Source organism: Nuphar pumila, chromosome 15, assembly GCF_984573655.1.
Source record: "Nuphar pumila chromosome 15, dmNupPumi1.hap1.1, whole genome shotgun sequence".
NCBI lineage: Eukaryota > Viridiplantae > Streptophyta > Magnoliopsida > Nymphaeales > Nymphaeaceae > Nuphar > Nuphar pumila.
The window spans coordinates 23,885,028-23,910,072 of NC_143263.1; the positions used below are offsets into that span (position 1 = coordinate 23,885,028).

Below are 25,045 nucleotides of genomic sequence, written 5' to 3' on the forward strand. Positions count from 1 at the left end.
TCTTTGCCCTCTCTCTCTCTCTCTCTCTTTCTTTCTCTCTCTCTGGGTTTCGCCGGTGGGGATTGGATGTTGTCTTGCCTTTCAAACTCAATTATTGTTTTTTGTCTAAGTTTTCAGAGTCCTTGCGATCATGCCTAGATGTGGGATCTCTTCGTATTTCGGACATTAGGTTTTTCCTGCGAGCTATTAGGCAGGAGCCTCTCGAAGCGTGCTCTGTTAAGGCTATGCTTGTTTCGCCTTTTTTCATTCGTGAGCTTTCAGTATGGGTTGCTGATAGAGGATGGCAGCAGGTTATATCTACTTGGCAAAGCTCCTTTCACGCTATTCGCTCTAGATCTCAGTTAAATCTTGTCAGGCTGGGGGATTGGTGGTGTGCTCTGAACTTTCACAAACGTTGTGATTGTCATAAGTGTGGCTCATCTTTTCTCTCTCGTCGTCGTCCAGTCTGTAAGCGAAGGCGATCTAACCCCTCACATTCTCATTCGTCAGGGAAGAATCTAGTCACTAAAGATTTTTCTAGGTTGAAGCGTCATCCTGCAAGTCTAAATCATGAACGGCCTCCCCGAAAATTATCTTTCTCACTGCGGGTGCAGATTGACAATCTTCATAACCCGACGAATTCATTCCATGCTGTCAAGATTGGGTCTATTTGGGTCCCGGTCCAGCCGCAACACTTTGAGCTTTCTTTTCCGTCATTTGCTTCGGCTATGTTAGTCGCATCTCCAACGTATGATGGCATCTCCCAACCATCGCAAGTTCTGCTAGGGGTGGGCACCAAAAAATCTGGCTCTGCCATCAATGTTTACTCTCCTTGAGATTTGTCGCTCACTATTTATAATGCATGAAGCTCAACGTTTAATTCTTTTTGCGCTAATTTTTGTGGCGGACTGACAACGTGGTTGGGTAAGCATGCTCATGGAAAGCATGAGGAAAATTTTGCCATCTTCACCATCACAACTTCTATCAAGGGTGGGCCCACAAAAAATTTACCATGATAGCAATATTTTCTCTACTGGAGTTCAGTCGCTAATTATTTCTCAAGCTCGGGGCCTGGCGTCTGCTTCTGTTTGTGCCACTTCCCGTTATAGCTTGGAGGCGCGGTTGGGCACGCTTGTGCGTGGTGGACAAAGGATGAATCTGCAATTGTCCCTTATTGTTTTTTCCTCCAGACGCTTTGACTATTTGGTTATCAATCTTATTGCGTTTAATGCTAGAACCAACCTGGCAATCAGATACATGGTGTTTGGCTCCTCGGTTCCGCATCCTCTTCCTGTATCACATTATGTCTCTAAGGTTTTTTCATCTGTCAAATCTTTTAGTCTTTCGCCAAACGGGGTCTCATCTGGTAGTCCAGTGTGGGGTCAGGATAGCCACCTGTTTATACCTCTGCTTCAGCAGCGTCCTAGTCCACAACCCCTAGGTGTCACGGTTGTCGATGCAGCAAAGTTGTTGAATATCTCCCTCTCCTCTTCGCAGCTGCAAGCTATAGCTGTTGATATGGATTTTACGATTTTAGCTATCTCTGCTATTATTGGGGACTCTCTTTGTCACTCCGGTGGAGCAGACTGCAAGCAATTGAGCATTTTTTATAGTCACTTGAGGTCGTCTGTTAGTGTTGGGGATGTTCGACAAATCATGCATGGTCAGCGAAGAAGGAAGAGACTTTCGTCAATTGTTTCGGCTACCGATGCTAGGTCTCCAAGAAGGTCATCTCGGTGCCACCAACCCTGGGTCTTTTCAGATTTTGTTCCATGAAGACTGTTTGTTGGAATGTTAGGGGCTTAAATTGTCCTACGAAACGCTTGTTTTTGGCTAATTGGGTTAGGGAGGAAAAGCCCGAGCTACTTGCTTTATGTGAAACTAAAATGGAGGTCATCCCGCTCATGGTCATCTCTAGCATCTGGTAGGGAGTTGACTATTTCTTTAAGCCTGCAGTCAATCATGCAGGAGGTATCCTTATTTTGGAAAAATAGTCTTTAAATTTATCTCAACTGGATGTGAGTCTTTTCTTTTTATCTGTTGCTTTCAATTTGCAGGCAGTAGGTAGAAGGGTAGTGGTTTTTGTTGTTTATGACCCTAATCTCGATGCTATGAGGCCCGCATTTTGGGATGATTTGGATAGGGTAGTCGTTTTCAACGCAGATTGTCACCTTTTTATGAAGGATTTCAATTGTTTGCTATCTATTCATGACTCTAATAACCTCGTTATTCCTAATCCCTCTATGCAAGATTTTCAAGACTTTGTTCATCGACATTTCCTCTACCTTATTCCTTTAACCGGGAAGCGTTTCTCTTGGTAGAATAGGCGGTCTCGTCTATGCTGTAGGGTCCTTGATAGGGTCTTTGTCACCGCTAATTTATTGGACCTCATTCCTGACGTTAAGTGTGTGTTGTTTGCTCCATCTATCTCGGATCATGGGCAGGTCATCACTCATTGAGGGGGTGACTTTCAACCCACCAGGAGCTTTGTGTTTGAAGAATGGTGGCTTCAGGAGCCAGATTTTCTCTCGATTATTGCTAATTCTTGGAACAAACTTGTTGATGAGCATTGGGCAGCGCTCCGGGTTCAAAATAAGCTTTCTCGTCTAGCTAAGGATATCAAAGTTTGGCTTCATAGTCGTAATATAGAGAAATTTCAGTAAATGGCCACATGGGATCAGGAGATTTCTATGTTGTATCAGTCTTTGTTTTCTCCTAACTCTCTTTCTGATTTGCAACTTCTCAGTCTCCAGGCCAGGTCATTAGAATTAAATATGCTCTTGAAAAGCTGGAAGGTCAAAGAGGAAATTCGTTGGAAGCAAAGGTCTAGGGTGAAATGGCTTGCGGCTGGTGATGGCAACACTAATTTTTTTCACTCATATGCTTCTCATCGTCATAGGAGGAAGGTTGTTCCTTCTATTTCCATTGAGGGTGTTTCTTATCTCAATCAACATGTTATTCTGGCAGTCTCGCTATACTTTAAGGACTTATATTCTGCTTTGTTAACTGCGGAGGGTGTCCTTGGCAATATCCTAGTTGGCTCAATTCAGCCTGAGCAAGCCAGATCTATGCAAAAGAGGTTCTTTGACGATGAGATTTTTACGACCATTAAGGATCTGTCGGGTTGGAAAGCGCCTGACATTGATGGGTTTCATGTCGACTTTTTTAGAATCTTTTGGGACTGTGTTAAATCAGACATGGTGAGTATATTTGATGAGTTCCATCGTAACTCCAGACTGCCTTATCATTTTCATGTTGCTATTATTTCGCTCATTTTGAAAGATGATGAGGCCGTTGATATTTTTCGATTCTGTCCAATCTCAGTTATGAGTGCTCTCTATCGGATGTTTGCCAAGGTTTTGGCGAATAGGTTGAAATTGGTGGCTAACCAGATTTTTTCAAACTCTCAGTTCGCCTTTATCCGTAATAAGAGGGTACAACACTCGTTCATCATGGCGTTCGAGGTTGTTCATTCCTTGCAGCATAGCGGTCAACCTTACTTTATCCTTAAGTTAGACTTTCATAAAGCTTTTGACTCTGTGCATTGGCCATTCTTATTTCAAATGTTAGCAAACTTCGGTATTGGTCATCGTTTTTCTGGTTGGGTGAGAGAGCTGGTCTCAAATGCCTAGGTCATGTTAAATATCAATGGTATTAGAGGAGACCGGTTCAAGCTGGGACGGGGTTTGCGGCAAGGGTGCCCCCTATTGCCTTTGTTGTTCAATGCAGTTGTTGAGGGTCTTGTGGTCTTGCTTAAGCGGGCTGCTGTATCGGGTTTCATTGAACCTTTGCAGGTTTCTAACTTCCAGAGTCATATTCTTACTTATGCTGATGATATGATCATTTTTTGTTGTGCAAATGTTCAACAGATGCTTAGGTTCAAGCTTATCATTCAGTTCTTTCTCTCCCTATCCGGGCTTTCTCTAAATGAGACCAAATGCTCTATTACCATGTTCAATGTTAATGTCAATATGCTTGCAGTTGGAAAGAGAATTTTTAATTGCACTATTTCTGACTTGCCTATTATGTACCTGGGCTTGCCGTTACAAGTGAAGCACCTCAATTCAGCTGCTTGGGCTCCGACGCTTCAAAAAGTGAAGCGCAAATTGCTTTCGTGGCAGTCGTCTTATCTCTCCATCGCTGGTCGTCTAACCTTAGTCAGACATATTCTTTCAACTATTCCAGAATTTTTCATGTCTATGTTTGTGATGCCTGTGAGAGTAGAGAAGCAGCTGACGCGCTTGCTGGCAGGTTTTCTATGGTTTGGGTGTCAACTCAAGGGTAAGCGTAATTTGATTGGTTGGCGTTCAGTGGTCTTACCTCGACGTATGGCTGGTTTAGGCATTCCTGCGCCCAGACTGTGAAGCATTGTTCTTGTCGCCAAGCAATGTTGGTTGGCCCACCAACCGTATAACCCTTGTGCTAGTTTGCTCTTACTCCGGTTCGTCTTGGAACCTGAGGTTTGGCTGTATCGCACTTGCGTAAGTCATGATTGAGGGCTTTAGCCTGCTTTAGAGACCATTTTGAGGACTCCAGAAATTTTGGTCAGTGGTTGCAGTGGGCTTTGACGCCAAGCGGAGAGTTTCTCACAAAACAAGTCTATAGATCGTTGCTCCCGTCGGGGGCTGATTGATTGCCCGAGGATGTGCTTTGGGCGAAGGGTCCTTCTCCCCGTTCTCGAGTCCTGGCTTGGTTAATTTTGCACGATAGGATCCAAACCCACAGTAATTTAAAAAAGTGAGGCATTCAGCTCCCGAGTTGGTGTGTGCTTTGTCAGGCTGCTGAAGAATCTACGTTTCACTTGTTCTGGTCTTGCCCAATATTTGTGGAAATCTTTAGCAGGACCTGGAGGCATCCAAAAGTATTGGTTAAGGAGGAGTCTTTTGCGCTAGATCTGATCTTGGGGCCAGTTTGTATTAGGCGCAGCAAGAGGTGGAGGCTCATCTGGCGGACGTGGTTGCTTACTTCTTGGTGGTTTGTTTGGATGGTACGAAACGACGCTCATTTTTGTCATATTCCAGTTAACACTCATAACCTGGTGCATAAAATCTTGGTAGATGTTTATGCGATCGTGCGTTTGCATCTTAGTGATCTTCTGCTCCCTCCTGCTGACGCTACATTTCCTTTGCTGCAATCTGGGCAAGCGGCTTCGGCGTGAGCCCGTTTTATCTGTCTGATGTTCTTTTCTCTTGTGCTTTCTTTATTTGTTTTTAGCTTTAGCTCTTGTTCAGTTCATGGGTTAACAGTTTGTTGATCTTCATGAGTGGTAATGTTGAATTACTTTCGGCTCTCTCTCTCTCTCTCACACTCTCTCTCTCTCTCCATTTAGAGTTGCTCAGGACGGAAATGGAACAGCAAGATTGATATATTTTGATAAACTTATTACATGTACACATTACAACATCTCATTTTCTCCGTTTTGGGATTGACAACCAAAATTTTGACCTTAATATCATTTATTACACACAAAAAAGAAAAAGAACCTCTTGTGAAAGAAGAATACAATTGGATCATTGGTCCATTTGGATTCTAGCTGCGAATGGGTTAACCCGAACGATCCTTTAATGGATTTATGTACACACACAAACATGTCAAACTCCCTTCCTGATTCTTACCTCATTTGGTAATTCAACGTTTTGATGCAGTAAGCAAACACCACTGCAAAGAAGACCGTGAAAGCGACCAAAACTCCAGCGACCGGTCCCATGAAGTCAGGGTTAAAGCCATAGTGTTCCTTGACGTAGTGGCTGATCAATTGACGATCCGCTCCAAGAACAGTAATCTCTTCATCCAGATCTCCATATTGTGAGACAATCAACCCATAAACCGTCCAAGCCACTGGGCAGATCCAGTAATACCAGGCCCACCACTTTGGAATTCTCTGTATATTCCCCAAAAATGGAATCATTAGCTATTGATAAAACTATCAAAACAAGTTTCTTGGACATCAAACTCTTCGTTGAATGGATTTTATGTGTGTGTGTGTGTGTGTGTGTCCAACCATATCTACGCTGAGGATAACATAGTGAAAGACTCACCGGTCTTGGAATGAAAAAGCCTGAAAACAAATTGAAGATAGAATAAAATGCAGCAGCAAAGATGGCCGCAATCTCATGGTTTGGCATCATCGCAACAGTCATCATTCCATAGTAGGTGAAGTAGAGGAAAGTGAAAAGGGTGATGAAGAAGAACCAAAAGAACTTGGCTGCTGTCCACTGAAAGCTCATCATACTGTACACTATCAATGTGTAATACACTGCCTGGAATAGTGCGTATGGTATCTCAACAACCACCTGCATGCAACAAAAAATAGATTAATGAAGTTCACAGCATAACGTGAAGCCTATCAAAGTTTTCTGGTGGCCTACCTGTGACAAAGCATATGGCAAAGCAGAATACATCCCTGCAGCTCTTTCTCTGTAGAAGACGGTCCTCTCTACATCAATTACTGGTTGTACAGAGGAGCTGTTGTTGATACCAACGAAAAGCACTGCCCCGGACATGGCTCCAATGATGATAAAAAGATCAGCAGAGGTCTTTCTGTTGCAAGAAGAAGTTGTTAGACCTATAGACGAGTATTTTGCGGATCAACTTCAAGCAGATGGGAGATCAGTTGACCTTTTCGACGGTACCAAAGTTTTATCATTTCATATAGGTCCAGACTCACCTGTCCTTGCCAACTCCCCAGAAGATGGTGCCAAGTAGCAGAGCAGCAACAAGAGTATAAACATATCTAACAAAGTTGTACTCAGGAGTCCTCCAGTATGTCAACCATTGCTTCCACAGGCATGTTTTGAACTGCCCAGTGTTTGTTTGTGAGTACTGTGTCGGGAAATACAAATCTTTTGATCCCTCTGGAGGAACACTTAATTTCTGGACAAGCGCATTGTTACGCCTGAAGGAAAAATTGACAAAGAATGCTAGTTAATTCAGGTATAACTTCCTTAACAAGGCATCTAAGTGGTCTTACACAGTTGAGCATAGGTATATAGAATTTTGGAAGTGTTGTACTTACTGACAGAGGGCCGATGATTTGTAATATTCAGCAAAGTCCATTCCTAGACGAACTTCAGCAGCGATTGAGGTAACTTCCAGCATCCATGTAGCTGGATTGTATTTATCTCGTATTTTTGGGACACCAGGAATCTCCTGAAGAAGTTGAAGCAAGTATTTAACCCATGTCAACTTATATCAAACCTCAAGTACCAAGAAAAATCCTGATCTGTGGCATCCACACTATATTGGGGAGCATAATTATCAATGTTGTGGTTTCTCCTGTGATATCAGGGAGATGAGATAGGAAGTAATCCCCTTGAGATTGTAAAAGATGCCATCAATCAAGGCGTTTCTTGTCATTTTCTTCTATTTACAAACTTAACCCAATATATCTAACTGTTTCTATTGGTTTAGTTCTATGGATGCCCGGATCAATTTGACATCCCCATCAGAAACATCAGCATGAAGGCTGAGCGATGAGAAGATAATATAATTATTGCAGTTGAAATACCATATCAGTTTTCAGATAATCCGTACCTCAAAGTACTCAACGACCTTCTGAGAATGTCTGCCTAGCGGTCCTGCATATATTAGTTGCCCTCCTCTCTTCATTAGTAGCAACTGTGATACAAATACCAAATGTCAATGAGTTTTTATCCGTCTCTATAACTCAGAACAATAAGCTTGGATTTTAAAGATGCTGTCAGATAAGTACAATAATGTACCTCGTCAAAAGCTTCAAAAATGTCTATGCTGGGTTGATGGATGGTGCAGACAACAGTTCTTCCTGTGTCAACCGTGTTCCTCACAGTCCTCATGACAATTGCAGCAGCTCTTGCATCCAGGCCTGAAGTTGGCTCATCCATGAAGATGATGGAAGGATTGGAAACTAGTTCAACAGCTATTGTTAACCGCTTCCGTTGCTCAGTTGACAATCCCGTGACCCCAGGTACACCAACCAGGGCATCCTTCAGATTGTCCAGCTCTACAAGCTCCATCACTTCCTTTACGAACATCTGAAAATCGACACACTCATGTTAACTGGATTAGAACTTGCACAAAAAGTCCACAACAACAGAGGGAATGTGGCCACTGGACCCCTATTCAAAGGTATGCCTTTACATTTAGATATACAACACTAGCATCCGATGAAATGGCCGTCACTGTGTCAGCAGTCACTGCAATAGTGTCAGTACAGTGCTGCAGTTCTGTTATGTAGAAGATGCAGTATAAGAAGAGCATACTACCAAATAGAGAAGGCTTCTAGATATGATAAATAGCATATGTTGGCTGCCACTTGTCCTTGCAGTGCAAGAAGTGAACACTATCATATGCATTCCCTTAATGGCTTCTGTACTACAAATGTTGTTTAAAGGTTTAAAGCTATGTCACATAGGTACGGGTACGGGTGCAGATGCGGCGATGCGGCACTTTAAAAAACTTGGGTGCAGGGAGTATATATATATATATATATATATATATATATATATATATATATATATATATATATATATATATATATATATATATATATATATATTATCAGTTTTAAGTTAAGACCATGTGTATTTGTGTGCATTTATGTATTTATATATATAATATAGATAAAAATGGATTTGATTAGGGTTAACTGAATCTACTTTTGGATAGAAATGAACCTCAATGTGGTTGACTTCACCTAATACAAAGGAAGCTGTGTCCAAGTGTCGCACCCGCCTGGGTGCGGGTGCGGTGCCCAGTTAGAAGAGTCCGTGTGACATAGGTTTAAAGCTAATAGACTAGTGGAGGTAAGAGAGAAAGTTCGCACCATTTTCTCTTCGTTACTGACTTCTGGAGGCAATCGGAGAAATGCAGAGTAGATCAAGGATTCTAAAACAGTGACTTGAGGTGAATGGATGTCTGTCTGCTCACAATAGCCAGCGATTCTTGCGAAGGTTTCCTGATTCTTTGGGTACCCAGAAATTCTGATCTCTCCTTCAACATACCCTCCTGTTTTCCTGCCAGCAAGAACATCCATCAACGTCGTCTTCCCTGCCCCACTCACTCCCATTAGTGCAGTGAGAACTCCAGGCCTGAATGCTCCAGTTACGTCTCTCAGCAGCTGCAATCTATCTTCAGTTATTCCCTGCTCTTTCATTTCCTGCAGGAAGGAATCACTCTCAATTATTAGTTTTATTTTTCTTCATCACTGTTACTCCCACTCCCATGATATAGTGGAAACAAGTTAGAAAGAAATAACAGACAGAGAAAATGAAAGCTCTTCGTGCATGTACATGGAAAAAAGGCTTGCCATTGATGATGATGTTACAAAAGAGGAGTAATATGGAAGACTAACCGGAGGCATGTCAACATGGTAGTTGACATCCTTGAAGGACATGGCTAGAGGTGTAAAGGGAAGAACCATTCCTCTCTTAGGAGCCACTCCAGTTGCTGCCTCTAGAGCGGAGTCTGAATTCTGATTGAAGTCATTGGTTGCACTGCTCATTCGTCTCAAGTACATCTCTCCTGTGATTGAACTCATGATCAAGACCTCAAATTAAATTCAAATTCATATACAGAACTAACTACATTTTTTTTTTTTTTTTGTGTGTGTGTGTGTGTGTGTGAGAGAGAGAGAGAGAGAGTATTACTATGCAAATACGCAATGCTATGTGAAGTTGGCTACTACGAAGATTCTACAGACTAGAATGCCTTGACCCAGTTAGGTGGGTCAAACCGTCAGTCTTTCATGGAGTCAGAGTGACTCACCAAGCAGCTAAGCGCAATGCAACTCCAGTAACTTCACCAACTCAAACTTTATATAAAAAGAAATAGTTTTCTTACTGGTATTGTTCCCATCCGACTTGGATAGAGATCGTCGAAATGAATCGTCTTTGGAGGACTTAGGCACTCTGGCTCCAAATCTATCCATGGATTCTTTTTGGTTTGCTTCCATCTCTGCAATTGCTTCTTCAGATATCACTGCTTGTGGCTTCCCCAGGGCTGTTAAAACCATTCCATTTCAGATGGTAAATATATTAATCATGAATTCAAGTACTTCGTTCACACACACACACACACACACACACACACACACACACATATATATATATATATATATATAGAGAGAGAGAGAGAGAGAGATTTGTATACGTTTAAGATACTGAAGCGCCAAAGTGAATAAGATATTGAAAACAACTGCAAATCCCGCCAGTGCAGCTACTCCTATCCAGTACCAGTTCTTTGTCGTGAACACATCAATGTTGTTTAGTACTGCAATTCCTAAGGTCCGAACATTATCTGCAGCCTGCAAATTATATGGCTGAGATTTAGCGCCCAAAACCACCACAAGATTACCTCTAGTTTTAGAGATGATAATTTTTTTAAGGGTAAAAACAAACCACAATTGTTGGGATATATTAGGTGAAAGATCAAAATAATTATATGAATGTATGAGTCCATTTTGAACTCAAAAGTCCCGTCCAACTTATTGCTGACTGGGCACAACCGCTTCCCTATTTGGCTAATTGTGCTGATATTACTAGCGAGATTTCATATGGGTCTGGATCTGGTTCTATGTGATGCCTACTTGGATCCAGACATTGATCCAGGCATAAACATCTAACCAACACCACGTTATAATAAGGTCCAGGTACGAACTTCTCAAAAGAAAAAAAAAATAAAGTCTAGGTATGCAGATATGGGCCTGGATCCAATGGCGTCGAGTCCATATGCATCATTATCGAATATTGCTCTCAAGTTTTCAGAAAACAAAGAAAGACAAAGAAGAAGCGTACCATTTTGTTCATCCATCTGGGAGCAAAGAATTCGTTTACGGTAATGGCATTAAACGCATACGTAAGTGGAGAGGACCAGTAACCCCAAATCCACCATCCTGGAATCCTTCCTGCAATTCCCAAGTGCGTTTAAACATTTTAAGAGAACCACAAAGAATATGCATTATTGTGTTTTTGTTACTGAGTTAGGACCAACATGCAGTGTTCCATGACTCCAGACAGAGAAGAAAAGATGTGGAATCATGAACTAAGCAGATTGACAACAAAGGAGAAGAAGAAGAAGAGAAACTAACCATAAGGAATTGTGAAGCCTCCAACCAAGAAGATGAGAAGGAGAACGAGTGCTCCTCCGGTGTCGGCGAGGATCATAGTCCGGCAGACCCCTGCAATGAGACGGAACAGACCAGAGGCCATCTGCTGCAGCATGAATATGAGCAGGAACTGCTTGAAAAACCTGCACGTTGCCAAGGTCCAAGACGGGCTCTTGTTATCCTTTCTTCACACACACACACACACACACACACACACATATATATATATAACAATTGAAGAATTGATTCACTTACCTACTAGCTTCCGGAGCAAAGCCAATGGTGTAGTAAGTCACTGCCATCCAAGCTGTCGTCTCAAAGAGGGAGATGGGGATTTTGAGGAGCATGTTGGGGACAGTGAAGGCCCAAGCAGGGTAGAAGAGGAGGTCCCTTTGCTTGAAGAAGACTGGGAGTCTTATGATTGTCATCGGTAGCTCGGCCAAGCCATTGAACATGTTGATGATGACGGAGAAGATGAGAGCACCAACGTATACGCCAGCATCAGCCTCCGTTTTCGTGTGCATGTTGGTCCTCAGGAATACCGTTCCTCCGATCAATCCGATGATGATAATCTAGCAACACAGCAGACAGCAATTCAATTTAGGAAACGGACCGAAACCAGAACGATAGAAGGGAGTGAAGTTTTGAGATTTCTCAACTTTTCAAGATTAATGGGACTTAGATGAAGAAGGTATGTATACCTGTACTGTCTTGAAGACGTACACGAAAGAGTTGCGCTTGATCAAGAGCCATTCTTTAGCAAAAGAAGTTTTGAACAAGTCCCACCTAGGCACTGAGTCCTTGGTGAAGACTAGAGCCGCTCTGTGGCACTTGTTTCGATCATATGGCACAGAAAGCTCGCTCTCAAGGAGCTGACCCACATGAAACTTCTTGAATCGTTGAACGAATTCGGAGACGGGCACATAACGATACGGTATTCGCTTGTCTGCCCAGTACTGCTCTTGATCTTTTTTAGATGTAACCTGTGTTGTGTTGTGATGAATGAATGGTTAACATCCCAAACATTTCAGATACCCAAAATTTCCTCTAAAAACTCTAGCAATTAAAGCTTGGTTTCTTTTCAACAAAGGTGATATTCATTACCTCTTGTAGGAAGTCTGCAGTTCCTTTCCTCTCGGGGCATTTGAATCCGCAGCTCTCGAAGAACTCCAAGACATGAACTCTAGAGCCCTGATATACAATCTGCCCCTCTGAGAGCAGAATTATATCGTCGAAGAGCTCGAAGGTTTCGGGCGCAGGCTGGAGGAGAGACATAAGGATTGTGCCATCTGTAAGATGAACAATCTGTTGCAAGCATTTCACTATCTGGTATGTGGTAGAGCTGTCCAAGCCTGTCGATATCTCGTCCATGAACAGAGTTTTGGTTGGTCCAACAATCATCTCACCTGTGCGTTTAATATTAATGTAAACAAGCTCAGTTGAGATATGCACGGTGATATGAGCAGCATGACTAACAAGCTATATCTGAGCATAAACCAGCCTCCCTCGGCATTGACTGAACTATTAACCTTAAGAACTCGTCTGTGGGATGACAAATGGTCATGTTTGATACAGACCTGACCCGTACTGAACTTTTTTTTTTTTTTTGATATTTATACGGAGAAACTAGACCTAGCCGCGCTGGCTTTGCCCTCGTCCTGACAGCCTAAAATTCAGTGGGCTTACCTCTTGCCCCAAGCGAGTAGCCAGGGTTCGGCTTGCAGAAAGGGTGACACCCATGAAACCTGTAATGAACCTGATAGGGCCGATTACAAATTCAGGTCAGACCCAAGAGGCCCCATTAGTATACAGCATCGGTTATGGTTAATGAAATTTTAAATCAGACCATGGTCCAACCAGAGTTCCAATTTAAGATGCTTAATTTTTCAATATTCAAAATATAAAAGTATATATAAAATTACCAAATATAGAGTAGGTCTGGTTTATGCAATCCTTATAGGACCCAGATATGGTTTTCTCAGTCTGGTCGAACCTGGGTTCTGACCCAGTACCATCACCTCAAATTCAAAACTGGGCCCAGACCCACCAAGGTTCAGTAAGGGTCCAACTCATTGACACCCCTAATCCCAGCTTATTTGGTAGTACCTTCAATATTCACCCTGTTCTATTTTGCCCAAAGTTTTGTGCCAAATGTTTGAACTCAGCCCGATCAAGAACTGGGTCTCAAACACGAAACTGGTCCAAGTTAGCTCTTGGACCGGGCATAACCCAAAAAAATAAAAATAATAGACCTTCCATGATGGGCCTGAATATATATATATATATATATATATATATATATATATATATATATATATATATATATATATATATATATATATATATATATATATATATATATATATATATACCCGCTAGTTATCTCATCGCGATATTTTCAAACACCCATATAATCGTGAAATATCGTGATATTTCAATATGTACCCCATAAAACCATTTTTTGTATTTTCTATAATTTTTGCAATTTATTTCATATTTTTTTTTTGCCGGCATTTTCTTAAGAATTCCTCGAAGAACAATAAGGTTCTAATTTATCGCAAGATTTTCCCTCGTGTTAAAACCATTAAAATAATTTAAAAGTAATATTAAAAAATATTTTGGTATTCTTTTATTTATTAAAAATTAGCTGAATCTGCCTGCAGCGTAACGAAATTCTGCAGATACGATGCGTATACGCACCAATACTGATAACATTGGTCAAAGCCATAAAATTATCTGAAGGCATAACTAGGGAAAAGCTTTACGCAAACTCTGAATCATAAAGTAGCCAGAAACCAAAACTACTAAAATCCTTTGGAACCAGTTCCAGTATCTAACACCAACGGGGGCTTAGCTTGTTTGGTAGGAGCAGCTAGTGCAAGTCATCTTGTGTTAGGTCGTTGCAGGTTCAAAACCCAATGGTATAGTTGTATTACTGGTAAGGGTCTGCCTAACCCCAGCTCGCCTTTCAAAAAAAAAATCTATTATAACTAATACTTGGGATTTATGACAACGGTTTAGGCATAAGACCAGCTTTATATTTGATCTTTTCCAAGAGAGAAAAGGTAGTTGTATGGAGAAATACCAGTAGTTACTCTTTTCTTCTGCCCACCGGAAATTCCTCTGTGCATGGAATCTCCAACCATAATGTCTCTGCAAATCTCCAGTCCAAGTATCTGTTCCCCAATCCAATATCAAATTTTAGTTTATTTGTATCTCACATGCTCTACACACAACTCCTTGCATAGCATAGATAAAAAAAAAGGAAGAAATTAAAGAAAGAAGAAGAAGAAGAGCCTCTATCACTTACTTTTATGGTATAGTCTGTTTGAAGGGAGTTCCCTACTCCTCTCATTGCCGTGGCCTAAGTCCAAATAAACATATAAGACATAATTCAAAGAAAAGATCATTTTTAGCAATAAGCACTAAATAACTATGCTACGGAAAAAAAAAAAAACACCAACTGGGGCTCCGGTTGCTGGTAGGAGCACCTAGTGCACGTCACCTTGTGTTGGGACGTTGCAAGTTCAAATCCCAATGGTATCGTTGTATAACTGGTAGGGGTCTGCCTAACCCAGCTTGCCTTTCAAAAAAAAAATATGCTACAAAAGAATAAAGTAAATGGCGGTTTTGGTGGGTATGGGGGGGTTCATATTTTGTGTCCAATTTTACCCAAAAAATGAAATTATGACATAACTTTATAACGATGTTATCAAAATTGATCTAAGTCAGCCTAAATCAGCCGATTCAGATTGTAACTGCCCCTTAACGAAACGAAGCAGGAGTGAATTGGGCTCTCTTAAAAAATCGGCTAATTTTTCAAAAAATCATGCTAGATCTGCCGTGATTCAGTTCACTTAGATATGTTATTTATCAAAAATAAAATTAAATAAAAAAGCAATCTTTCAAATGGTCCGATTGAAAACGATCTGATTCAATTCAATTCAAACCAATCTTATCGTTTTTTAGAAAAACCGATTCACTTAATGAACCGATTTTAATAACACTGCCTTCTAGTTTCACATGCAAGTCGCAAACGCTATAACAAAAGCTACCATTTTTTTTTTGACAGAACAAATAAAAGCTACCATGAACCATTTATTTACAGCTTGCAGGTTTGTTGGTCATTAGGCCCTTGAATAAAGCAAAAATCTCAACACTTTTGACATACTAATCTGACCCCATTTGACTAAGAAAGTTTTCACTTTAAAACTATTGAAATGTTTTTTTTTTTTTGCGTCTATATAATGCAAATTTGGTTAGTACTCTCTTAAGAGGATTTATTTACGCTGCTTTGTGTGGATCTGGTTTTGGCTAAACCTAACTCAAGCTCGGTCTAGAGTGGATGAGGTTGGTAGGTGGTCGACCATATACTAAAGGAAATAAAAGGCCTTTTGTCGATCTGACTTCGTCCAAGTCAAGCTCGAAACCCAGGCCAAGTCCTACTTTTCCTAACCTACTTGCAGGTCATAGTCGATAAAAACTAATGCACATATTATATAGGGTTTTGTGCAAATTGTTCCCTACCTCATCACCAATTTGTAAAATGGTCCAGGACTTATAGGATTTTGCAAATCCATCCCCACCTTTTCTAACAACTTTTTTAAGGCAAGGTGGGGTTAGAAAGACCCACTAGTTATTATTCAACGTACCACTGGGGTTTGAATTTGCAACGTACCATCACAACCACAAGGAGACGTGCATGACACCTTTTCTAACCTTCTCTTAAGGTGTTAGACTAACTATTGTTAGAAAGCAACCATGGTAAGAGAACTACATAAAATGATTAATTTACCATTGTCAAAACCAAAATATTGATCCGTGCTAAGTGCGCACCCATCACCCTCTCCTATGTAGTAATTCGGCATCCCTCTCATGTAGGAGAAAAAAACTCTCTCTCTCTCTCTCTCTCTCTCTCTCTCTCTCTCTCTCTCTCTCTCTCTCTCTCTCTCTCTCTCTCTTAGATAAAAAAATGTGCTTTTGTATGCTTGAATATTTATGAAAATTCTGAGTCTTTGATTTTCAAGACGTAAAATATTCTTATTATACATGGATCATCTAAGAGTCCGTTTCTATAAAACCAAACATCTAGATCGCATCGGTACGATGAAATTAAAAAAAAAAAAACTATGAAAATCTCAGTACATACTGGTTTACATATTTTGCAGGCAAAACGGCCACAAGCCCCCACTTGACTGGGGAAACTCAGTTTGCCTTTGGTTTGAGAAACCAAATGCACTTTCTCTTCTTTAAGTGTACTAAAGTAGAGAAGAAATTATGATATCTTATTCTACTTGCATGATGACCACATGTGCATTCACATAGAACGAGTATTTTATTAAAATCCATATCTAACATCATGATCATAATTAAGCCCTTCAAGATAATTAGGTTTGGAAAGCTATATATATTGACACAATTGACTTTTAAGAATAGAATGACCATTTTTGTGAAACCATTAATTCCATTTCACATTAGATAATTAAATTTAGTTAAGAGAGATTATCTTAACAAACAAATATTGGCATTGGTTGGATCCTATATTTTTTTCACTAAACTAGTCCTTGTTAATCGTGAGCTAACTTATATTGTTAATCGTGTTAGGTAAACCCTTCCCACCACAGCTGGACCAGCCTAGCATAAGATGGTTCGTCACAACCGATAACAACAAAAGATGCTTCCATAAAATAGTCAGAGTAATAATATTGGATTATTACCTTCATGAAGAGGTCCAACTCAGAGTCGGGGAATATGCCTGCATCCTTCTCCCTCCTTGCCAATTCAGAAAGAAGATCTACAACAAATTAAAGTCATAATACTTAAGTTAAATAACTCGTATTCTAAATGGAGCATTCATGAGATTTTTTGGTGCATCATGAGTCGTTGATCGATGAAGCTCTTAAACATGCTTACACAACATAATTTGACAATCCAAAACACATTTTTGATTAAACAAATTAACCATGTACTTCATATCCATAGGGCTTGATTACACACACACACACACAAAAAAAAAATGTGGTTTCTAGTAGAGAGTATAGCACAGTTTAGTGCATGTATTTGATTTTTTTCTTATATATACATACATCAATGCCGCTACTATTGACATAAAAGGTTTAAACTTTGATTAACACACACACACACACACACGTATATTATTCATTATGAGTCAACCAGTGAAGTTTGAACAAAGCCCCATAACTTATGAACATGCATAGACGGTAGGTAACTGATTCATGTAATACGTGTAGTGTATGCTGAGAAAAGTGGAAGCAGATCAGGTCATGCTGAACCTGAGCGTTTTTGCTCATGCCGACATCGTGGCCGTCTGTTTGCATTTTGGATGAATGCCACGTGGTTTTGTTGACTTTTGAGTTTTTTAAAATGCAAATCGGATGGTCACGATGTCAGCATGAGCAAAAACGCTCATGTTCAGCTAAAAGCATGCAACCCACAAAGCAAATAAATTCCGACTAATTCAAACCACTGTTTTCCGGCCTCAATCGGCCGATACGTGTGGTATTGCCAGAAAATCGATACGATACTGACCTAAATCGGCTATTTTTTTAATGGCTTTAACATGTGTCACACGTTCTGATTGACATCGTATTTTTAATTATTTTTTGGCCGATTCAGAACGATTCATTTGAGAATCGGTATCGGTCCCGATTCTTCCGAATAGTTGGTCAAACGAATACAGGTCCGATTCCAATACTGACAACATTGATTCAAGCACAGTTAAAGACTCACCATATTTAGATCCAACCCCTTGACATCTAGCAGAGAAATCCAGGGTCTCTTTGACGGTCATCTCGCCCATGTGAACGTCGTGCTGGCTTATGTAGGCAGAGGTCTTCTGGGGCACGAATTCCTTCAATTTGTGACCGTTGTACCCCACCTCCCCTTTTACCTAACCCAAGATTCAAAAATTCAAAAATAAAAAACAGGGACAAGACCGGAAGAAATGAAAAGGCTCTGGGGGTGCAGAGCAAGAGCGTTCCCACGTAAGTAGCGCGAGAGGCGAGAATCGTAGGGTTGCCAGTAAAACGACAAAAACACCCTTAGACAATAGATTTTATGACTAATTTACCTTCAAGCTAGAGTCCAGCTTCCCTGCGAGTGCCAACAAAAGGGTCGTCTTCCCTGAAGACGGTGGGCCCAGGAGAAGTGTCATCCTGTATAATATTTCAGTAATTGTTACTTATTTCATTTAAAAATCTCCGTTGGATGATGAGAAAGGAGCCAAACGTGAAATTTTATGAACAAAGAGGCTTGAGGTTGGGAAGTTTCTGGGTGAGTGGTAGCTAGGTACATGAGCATGTAGAGTAATGAGCACCGTTTATCTCCAAGATGGACGGGTATATGAAGAAAGAAACTGTTTCTAGATTTCAATGGTAGAAAACGAAGTTATAGTGCAAAGCTTTAATTCACCTTGATGGTCTGATAATGCCCGAAACATCATTGAGTATGGTGAGGGTGGTTGTCTTTGAGAGGTTAATTCCAACCAGTCCTAGAGCAGTCTCTGCTACGTTCCTTGTAGTATTCCAGAGGGTTGGGAGAGCTCTGGTTCCCACATGGCAGTGTGCTTCTACTGTTAGATGCTCGTATCGAACCTCCACCGTCGGAAGTTGAATCCCAACCCTGAAAATCAACAAACACAAGCAAATTTTGATTCATATAGATCGTGAGAGTTTTTCAATGTAGAGGCTGGGAAGATTCCAACGGTTCCATATGTTAATAATCCCAAGTCGATCTCATCTACGTGCAGCATGAATAACAATAAACCTCATAAAAAGAGTAATATAATTAAATTTGCAATGAAAACAGGGCCTCAGGGATGATCTTTGTGCGAGTGGCAATTTTAAAGAGAGAGAGAGAGACCATAAATATCAGTTAATGACACCAAAAGTGATTATCTGCAATTAAAACCCAAATAACCTTCCCACCAAAAACCCAATGAAGAAAGACAATCAAATGAATCAATCAAACAAATCGCGCCCGAAGAATTGAAACTTCAACAACCTTCCATTGTTTGAACAGACAACCGGAAAGCAAATTTGAATCCCAAGCAATGAACAAAACACCAACCAACCGAAGGGGAAAAAAAAAAGAGGGAAGGAGCAAGAAGGAACTGTTACCTGTCGATCCTGTCCCTGAACTTCATGAGGAACCTCTCGTTGTCCTCCTCGGCCACCCTGAACAGCCTCTCGATGAACTCCTGCTTCTCAGCCTCCCCCAGCTTCCGCACGTCCACCTCCCTGTGCACCACCATCCCACCTTTCCCCTGCCCCTCCCCTCCATCCACGAACGACTTGATGATGCTCGTCCTCAGCCGGTCGTAAGTCGGCAGCTTCTCAAGCGCGGCCCATCGCAGCTCCTCCTCGTCATCTTCGGCGTTCCGGCACCGCCTCGACCCCATGAACACGTCCTCCACGCCCCCCCTGCTCAGCCCCCTGCTCAGGCTTCTACTCAGGCTCCTCCCCCTGCTCCAACCTCTCTCCAACTCCATTTCCACTCTCACTAAACTTTCCCCAATTCCGAATCAAAAGAAGCGGAATTTCGCTACGTTCAGACTAAAAAATATGCGAGGCTTCTGCTTCCTTTCTGCAAGTGCCGATTAATCTCCCGACCTTGAAGACTATCTCTGAATCAGAGTCCTCAAACTCTCTCAGAGGGGCTTGAATTTCTCTTCCAAGACGGGCAAACGTCTGAAAAGAATGACCGAATAAAAGGGAGTTCTCTGTGGAAATGCAATCTGGAGCTAAATTAGCCCAAATTCCTTTCGATTTTCTCCGGTGAAAACAAATTCTTGGGCTCGAAATTCCTATTTCTCCGATCGGAGATCTGTAACCAGAAGCAAAAAGGCCAGAAGAAGAAGAAGAAGAAGAAGAAGAAGAAGAAGAAGAAGCTTCTCCGAGAAGCCTGAAAGAAAAATAAAAAGATTTTCTTATTCGCAAAATGAAGGCGGAAACGCTCCACGAGACCAACTACTGAGAGTTGTCCAAATTCGGAAAAGGAGGAGATGACTGGAGCCTGATCTCTTCTTCTCCTTCACTTTCCCTGGAAAAGTAATTTCTCGACTTCGTTTCCCAAACAGGACAAAAAAAGGGAGAAGATTAAGTGCAGGAGGAAGAGAAGAAGGCAACCCCTTCTTCGCTTTCTCTCTGTTTAGCACTGGAAAAATAAATTCCCGAGGAAGGTAGAGAGTGGGTTTGGCGGGGAGGGAGTATTTATGCTCGGAAAGTGCGCGGAATGTTTCTGACGGAACGGGTGTGAGAGCGGGGGAATAGTTTTTCTGGAGACATCTCTTTCTTGATATTTCAAAAGAGAGACTTCATTTTTTAAAAAAAGACATATCAGTCTTCAACTTTTGAATAAAACTACAAAATTGGGACTTAAGTTAATTTCATGATTAAGATGCATATGGAATATCATTTTTTATCTTAGCCACTATTATCTGTCATGGTTGGCAATCCCAAAACTAGATCTCGACCGACCAAGTTAGATATGGTGATTTGAGCAAGATGACATGGCAACTAGAGAGAGATAGAAAGTTATGAGTATCTCCAAAACAATTTTCGATTCAATAATAAACCTTGATTTTTATTTCATCAAATTTTGGTGCAATACGAGTTGCCGATTTATGGATGCTCTAAATACACATTTAAGCACAAAAATACCTAATGTAATATAAGTTTTTTATGAAGTAAGCTATAGAGAATGGCAAGCACTTGAATTTTTGTCCTTTGATACCATTTAGGATGGTACAACTATTTAGGAGCTACTCATGTCTCTATCTCTCTCACTATATAGAGTTAGTAGTCTGCAACTAATTTTTTTCAATCTATTTTTATTTTGGTTGATAACAATTTTCTTTTTTCTAAAAGTAAATTGTCTTGTTGCTCTTAAAACCCCACCAAGTCAATGTAAAGACTTGATCGAGTTTAGTCTATTATTTAATCATATTGATATTTTGTTGGGTCACAAGTCGACTAGAGTTTGCCAATTAATTCCTATGTAATTCATCATTACACCGAGTTATTTAGGACAAGGTCTCGGTACGAAAGTTTTACCAAAAAGGATGAGTCTTGAAATGACTGAAAAAAAAAATTTGGAACCGTTTCTGAAATATTAAAGAAAAGATGGGCCTCTTAATAAAAAATTCTCTTAAAGGATCGACGTGATGTGTGGGGGGTTGAGAGAGAGCGCGCGCGAGCGAGAGAGAGACCGACGTCACACCAATGAGTGACTCTCTTTGGGGCTAACATGCATGACCCTTTCGTCGCCGGAAAAAGCCGGTGGGGCGCACGTGCGGGTTGGGCTGTGTGGGCCCACTAATGGGTTGGGCTGAAAACGAGTCTGATGTGGATCCATTGTCCATGATGTCCATCTTTAAGATTATGACATGATCCATAGGTAGCAACACATGTGTTTTAAATGAGAGCAGCTCTGACCCTAATTTGTCAGAGCTGTTTTTGATACCATTCATCTACAAGATGAACAGCCTTCGAACACTATGAAAGGGTTCTTTGTATCTTAGATGGGTCCCACAAAATTTTTCAGAACCATTGATGCTATGGATGAAGGGCTGGCTTCATGAGTATACAAAAATAAACGGCTGAAAATACACCCAAATTTTGTGCCGTTCATCTCTTGATGAACGGTAATAAAGACAGCTCTGCCTCTGACCTGATCCGTTTTCGTTTAAAATCGAGAAAGGATAGCTCTGACGGTAACACTGATGAATGACACCCATCAAACGGTGAATAAGGCTCATTGTGAGCCATTCATTTTAAAACACTAAAAAACACCAAGGAAAGAAATCAGGAAAAACGAGTGGGGCCGATGATGGTACTGGGTCCAGACTCAGGTCTAATCGGACCCAATATAAGAGAAACATGCCCAGATCCTATAAGGACTACATGAACCAAAACCTGGACCGTGCCCGGTAAAATAATACTTTTTTATCATTTTTACATTGAAAATTTGTGGATCTTAATTGGAACTCGGGTCAGGCCAGAGTCTAGTATAAAATTTCGCAAACAATACCCGGCTCCATGTATTAATCGGACTCCACGAGTCCGACACGGACTCTAATTGGGTCTTCTTATTTATCACCAAACCCTGACCCTATAGGGTTTGCTACGGGTTGACACCTCTAATGGTTAGGTATATCACTACCATAACCAAAAGACGTGGGGTTGGAATCCCATGGGTCCTCCCTAAGCAGTGCGTAAAAAAAAAATAATTTTGCAGCTTTACATATAATTACTATGGATAGGATTTCGATGTTTAATGAGATTTGGCTAAAGTAAATATGGATCCCTAGATTTTAGTTAAATCTGAAATGAATTATCCAATTGCTATATATTTACCTTTGCAAATATATGCAATAGATATGGGTTGACCTAGTTGAATATGGAAGAGAGTATAAGTTGACTTACTTGTTTCTAACCAATAACCAAACTGGGTATCCGTACCCAATTGTCTTATATGGATTTAGATGTGGATTTGACACCAAATAGATCCATACCCGATCTGTTTGTGTCTACAAATATTTCTGGATCAAACTAAAGGCCCGGATCTTTTTGCCGATAACTTTTTAAGGAAGACCAAACAAATAGATTTTACCTGGTTATTAATGGACATGGACCTTATCCGTCTGAAGATTACCCATGTACCCAAACTTAAACCCATATACGCCGGATTGAGGTGCCTAGTCCAGCACAAGTACTGTGAACTTGGATCTCATCCAAAACGGGGAGGGTCCATCCAGCCTCCGCATCGCTTTTAAACCACCCTGGGGATCAGAGACCTAGTCACGCTACGTTAAACCTGAGCTTCACAGACTAAGTAAGATAACAGGTCGGGCCTTAGATTGGTGAAATGAGGTTTAAGTCGGTGAAGTGATTCTTCCTACATGAACTATGGATCCTATCCAAAAAGGTCCATGATCCATCGTGATACACTAATTTAGATCATTAATTAAATAATATTAATGAATTTTCAATAAATAACTATTAAATTAATTTTTTGAATTTCCAAAAAATACTGAGTATTACAAAAGCAACTGTCCTTTCAAAATGGGTTCACCCCCCCCCCCCCCCACCCCGTTAGGGCTTGTTCTTAAATGTCACATTTGGTGTGGTACTTGGTATCTTAGAACTTATTTTACAAACTCAAAACTAAGTCAAAATATCATGCTCGTTTTAATTACTGACCCTACCAAATCCAAAGTCCAAAGTCCAGACTGATTCAAACGTCTAATATCCTTTTGTGTTGACAAAGGCTCCCATTCTCTTATCTGAATTTGAATATAGGGGGGTAGGTACACCAATATTAGGCATTAAGATTCCCTGGGAAAGGGTACTTCTTTGAGCACTTGCGTAGAGGCACCTACAGTATGAAAAAATTACTTTTGGATGCCAAAGTTTCAAACATTTAAGATAAATGCCTAATTATTTAAGAATTTTCTTAGATGCCCTCCTAAGTTAGGGATGGCAGTGGACCGGGGGACAACGGCCCCCCACCCCACCTTGCCCCGTTTGGACCAGGGATGAAGGGCATGAAACGGTGATGGAGACCGGGATAAAGGTTAAAATCTATCCCCGTGTGAGGATGGAGGCGGGGATGGACTTACGCTTTCTCCTGCTCCGCCCCATCCCCGTCTCAATTCTCGCCTTGCCCTGCCCCGTCCCGTCCCCAATCCTTTAAGGGATGTCTATAGACCAAGGGGAAATGGGGGGCCGCCCTGCCTCGCTCCCGTTTGGATCAGAGATGGAGGACATGAAAGCGGGGGTGGAGGTTAAAATCCATCTCCATGGAGGGATGGAGGTTCAGATTTTGAAACGGGGCAGGGGTGGAGACCTTGTCCCCCGCCCCCACCCCCACCCGGGTCCACTCCCATCCTTATCCTAAGTTACTTGCACTCTAAAATTACTTATTTTCCATGAATACTCTCTCTCTCTCTCTCTTTTGTGTGTGTGTGCGTATGCAGAGGATGAACCAAAGGGGTGAATTGGTATGCACCGAGATTTTTATATTTTATTTTATTTTAAATTTCAGGGTACAGATGCAATCTAAGTGCTTGGTTTTATAGAAACAGACTTTTAGATCATCTGGTTGTAATTATAATGTATAAAAAAAACTTTTAAGGCTTGAAAATCAATGACAGCTGATTACTGACCCAATATAGGAAAGGATCCAGTAAGGTTTGCACTTGGAAAGGCGCATCAAAGAGGTCACATGCACTATGGATCAAATTCATGGTCTTGGCAGTAGGCCCAAATTTTGCTATACATACGACCCCATCCTGTTTTAATTTACACCACTGCCCTAGCTAGAAGGACTTGTTTTGGCTAAGCGAGCCTAGCTGATGACCTAGCCTGACTCATGTAGAGAATGAAAGGGTCCTTCCAATGATCTGAAAAAATCAGCCAGTTTTGTTGGGTCTGATCAGGTTTAGGCCTATTTTTTATTGCGATATATTGTGATGTTTTCAAAATATCATATTTTAAAAAAAAACATATTTTTTATTGCGACATGTTATGATATTAACACTTCCCTTTTGTTTTTATGTTTATAATTTGAATATTCCCTTTAAATTTTATATATACCGGGATTTTCCCCATGATCGTTCTTAAAATACCATATTTTTAATTTATCGTGAAGTTTTCCTTGCCAAGAAAATCCGGACAATTGAATTTGTGGACGTTGATTTGGTGAGATACCAACAGCCTTGTCATGATAGATGGCATTTTTGGATTTTAGGCAGTACATAAACAAATCAGCTGAACAGGTCAAAAAGCGTTGTCACCATCCAAAAGCGATAACGCATCGCATTCAATGGGGGATTGCTGTAACGGATTAGTACTGATGGACGCTTATCATGCCTTTTCACCAGCGGATGGTGATAAAATCGTATCACCTGATTTGCCCTCGCCAAAAATCTTCTTGCCCACAACAAGGCTAAACCTAGGGGTG

General features: G+C 40.9%; 1 protein-coding gene across 1 annotated transcript; it reads right to left on the reverse strand.

The window, feature by feature from the left end:
- Positions 1–5,322: 5,322 nt before the first annotated feature.
- On the reverse strand, positions 5,323–20,336 carry LOC149814822 (ABC transporter G family member 35-like). The gene is made up of 23 exons (XM_089990151.1): positions 19,201–20,336; positions 18,494–18,703; positions 18,153–18,237; positions 17,813–17,972; positions 16,780–16,856; positions 14,373–14,426; positions 14,148–14,238; positions 12,167–12,468; positions 11,764–12,045; positions 11,318–11,634; positions 11,045–11,205; positions 10,752–10,861; positions 10,108–10,261; positions 9,799–9,957; positions 9,311–9,480; positions 8,783–9,115; positions 7,701–7,991; positions 7,513–7,596; positions 6,995–7,128; positions 6,647–6,874; positions 6,348–6,519; positions 6,018–6,272; positions 5,323–5,860 (listed from the first exon to the last, which is right to left on the reverse strand). The coding sequence occupies exons 1-23, from the start codon at positions 19,569–19,571 to the stop codon at positions 5,591–5,593; spliced, it is 4,470 nt and encodes a 1,489-aa protein (XP_089846277.1). The 5' UTR covers positions 19,572–20,336; the 3' UTR covers positions 5,323–5,590.
- Between the last annotated feature and the right edge of the window lie 4,709 nt (positions 20,337–25,045).